The sequence below is a fragment of the Palaemon carinicauda genome, chromosome 2, assembly GCF_036898095.1.
Source record: "Palaemon carinicauda isolate YSFRI2023 chromosome 2, ASM3689809v2, whole genome shotgun sequence".
In the NCBI taxonomy this organism is placed as follows: Eukaryota; Metazoa; Arthropoda; class Malacostraca; order Decapoda; family Palaemonidae; genus Palaemon; species Palaemon carinicauda.
In genome coordinates this window covers 124,024,859-124,028,199 of record NC_090726.1, presented here as the reverse complement: position 1 = coordinate 124,028,199, position 3,341 = coordinate 124,024,859, and the positions used below count along the sequence as shown (strand labels likewise).

Sequence of the window (3,341 nt, the reverse complement as noted above, 5' to 3'; positions counted from 1 at the left end):
TTTTTATTTTTCGGTTTTTGGCAAATCCTGAGAGAGAGAGAGAGAGAGAGAGAGAGAGAGAGAGAGAGAGAGAGAGAGAGAGAGAGAGAGAGTAGTTAGTGTATCGATTGTTTGTTGTGAGAAAGACTGTTGGTATAAATGAGGTTGTTTGTTTACTTTTAGCTAGGTTAGGAGAATGGTAAATGATTCGGAGCGAATGCTTTTTTTATTTGACTTGAGGCAGTTGCGTTTGTGAGTGCTAGATTACTAGTTTTATATAATTTTTCGACCAGCGTGGAAGCGTTTATATATTTTCTGAGCCGTGATTCCTCCTTTGGAGGGATTAAATTGATTTTGAATGACGATCTTTAGTTGCTGACCTGGCCTGTAAGCGATTATACTTAGACTGCTCTTGTGGATTGACCGACTGTAGATGACCTGGATTGTGTTCAAGAACTGGATTTGATTGTGCTTTTGTATTTCGATTGACGATGATGATGATGATGATGATGATGATGATGATGAGGAGGAGGAGGAGGAGGAGGATAACGCGCACAACCCAAACTAACTAATACATATGTATACTGATATTTAACAGTGATCCGGTTGCTGCAGAGTTGTGGTTTTGGGCTTTTAATGACTGTTGGCCCTTGTGTGGACAATGTGGTCCACACATAAACAAATATTGGTGTTGGTGTGACGTTCAATTTTAAGTTTGTTAGGGTTTTTTTTTGGGGGGGGGGGGTTTATATGAATGGTGTTTTGGTTCTTATATATATGTATAGTGTTAAGTTTTGATTAGTTTTAAGTGTTTATTTTGATTGCGGATAGTTTGATTTATTTTAGTTTAAGAAATATAGTTTTAAGGAGAGGGTTTGTTTCAATTTTCCTTCTGTCCAAGAGTTCAGTTGATAAAGTAAGGGGAAATTTTGTGTTGTGGGACAATTGTCAGTAGGTGTGATTCAGGGTGTGAGGCTTGTTCTTGCAACATCCCGCCACATCTTAAATCATTCGAATGTTTCGTGGGAGGTTATTATATAGTCTTGGGGCCGCATATTCAAAGGCTCTGGAGCCTAAAGTAGACATAAATCTAGGCTCCAACAGTTTGAAGCCATCTGTAACTATTCTCGTGTAGACACGATTTGTTGGCTGGGCAATGATTGGTGCGGTGGGGTATGGTGAACACCACTCAAAGTTTTAGCCATTTCTATTGTTTTTTATTATTTTATCTATGTTCTGAGGTAGTAAAATTAACAAATAATATATTCTGATACTATTCAAGAATGACAACTTCTACAATGTATTTTATGAGCATATGATATATGTACCCTCATATATGTTGTGTGCACGTGTACGCCGTTGACGATGTGGAGGAAGTTCTTTCCAGAGAGCTTTATTTTTGCCAATAAACTGTTTTTCTGCATACCTGGTTGCTTGCTGCTGAACTCCATCATTAGATTCATCTGTATCTTCGTCAGGTGAAATCTGCAACACATCATCTGCTTCAGTACTTCCCTCTTCATCTGTTATTTCTTCTTCATCTCTTGTTTCTTCCTGAGCCACTCCATCTTCTTCCTCTTCAGATTCCTCTGCATCTGGTTCTTCATCAAGATATGATCCTGTATCTTCTATATCAACCATTTATCTCAGTTTTTCCATTTGCCTGTTATAGTCCATTGTGAATCTGAAATGAAAGAACATAATTTTCTTACTTCAAAACCATAGACTAAAAAAAAAGTTTGATCAATTGACAGTAATATAAACTTTTCAATGAGAAATTATCATCCTCTCAGATATATTGTTAGATAAGTAAAATAAAAAATTATAAGAATACTGTACCTCTCAATAAATGATGTCGGGAATGGTGTGGTGTGGTTTGCTATACCCCAGACGCAAACGACATCTGTCTACAGTTCTCACTGGGCAACAAGTAACTGAGTCGAGTTCTGCATTAGCCCAGTGGAGGCACTGGAGTGTGCTGAGAAATTACATGGATGGATAGCACTATCACTGCTACCAGGCGTAAGATACTTATATATAATATAAACACCGCCTGGGGTATGGGATACCCCACATCACCACTGGAGGGTTAAGTATTTTGGACGCCCGGTTCTGATAACTTGGTGGGTTATTGTACATATTTTAAATTCAGTTCTCTCTTTAATCGGCAGCCAGTGTAAATCGATTAGCATAGGGATGATCTTTTTCTAGGTGGGACACGTTTTATCAATCTTTCTCCTCTGTTTATTATGTTCTTTAATTTCTTAAGTTGCACTTTTGGTAAATTGTAGTAGATAGAGTTGCAGTAGTCAATCCAGGTAATGACACAGTTTAACACAAGTTTCTTTACAGAAATTTCGTCCAGGTACTTTTTTTATAAACGCAATATTTATTAGATGATAATCAGCAGTTTTTATTACATTATTTATTTGGGCATTTAGAGACTGGTTACAGTCAAGAAATACACCTAGACCTCGAACTTTACTTTAAACCATTTAATTGAAAATTTCGCAGTCCTGCTTCTAATATAACTTCTGCCTTTGTGATAAGAGTAGGTATGTCATTTATACTACCTGCAATTAAAAATTGGATATCATCTGCATATTATACGAGAAGATAGTCTTTTAAATATTTTGCCATATCTTTTGAAGTAGTCCTGCATGAAATCAGCCCTATTATTGATGTGAACAAGAAAGAGCACGGGGCCTAGAATAGAGCCCTGGGTAACCTCAAAATGTACTTGTTTACGAGAAGAGATAGTATTATCTAGTCTGACTATTTGAGAACGATTTTGTAAATAGTTACTAAACCAAAAAGAATGTATATTTTTATTTTCCTATAATCAGTCAACAAAATATCGTAGAGAGAGAGAGAGAGAGAGAGAGAGAGAGAGAGAGAGAGAGAGAGAGAGAGAGAGAGAGAGAGAGAGAGAGAGAGCGTTAGTTCCCTACTTCTGCTATATTTTCATTTCTAATTTCCTTGCATTTTTCTTTCCTCTACTCTACAAAGATGAAAGAAGACTGCTCCGTTACGTAGAGGATAAGTTGATGATGAGAGGGGTTGGGGCTTACGCAAAGGAAGCGTTAAATCTCTATCTCCAATAACAGAGGCAGACAATGAAGAAGATTCATCTGTAATCATATATCTTCTCTTCTAACCGCAAAGCGAAATAAACCTCAAGTGTCTATTAGGGTTAAGATAGACATATGCTTCGTGTCATACTTTTATATGAAGAATGAATACCGGCTGAAAATAGCGATCAAGTTTTAATCAAATATGCCCTCGCTACTAGGAAACTCTCGAATTTATATGCCAGAATCCTTTGGTTATAGATATCAAAGCAAGAAAGGATGAAATGTCAG

At 36.9% G+C, this 3,341-nt stretch overlaps 1 protein-coding gene across 1 annotated transcript; it reads right to left on the bottom strand.

Annotated features, from left to right (window-relative positions):
• Positions 1–1,284: 1,284 nt before the first annotated feature.
• LOC137619714 (uncharacterized) lies at positions 1,285–1,928 on the bottom strand. The gene is made up of 2 exons (XM_068350007.1): positions 1,819–1,928; positions 1,285–1,663 (listed from the first exon to the last, which is right to left on the bottom strand). Exon 2 carries the CDS (start codon positions 1,618–1,620, stop codon positions 1,285–1,287), a length of 336 nt encoding a protein of 111 aa, XP_068206108.1. The 5' UTR covers positions 1,621–1,663; positions 1,819–1,928.
• Between the last annotated feature and the right edge of the window lie 1,413 nt (positions 1,929–3,341).

Bases quoted from the DNA above. Each gene is read 5' to 3' on its own strand.
- LOC137619714 (XM_068350007.1), bottom strand. From the start codon at position 1,620: ATGGTTGATATAGAAGATACAGGATCATATCTTGATGAAGAACCAGAT.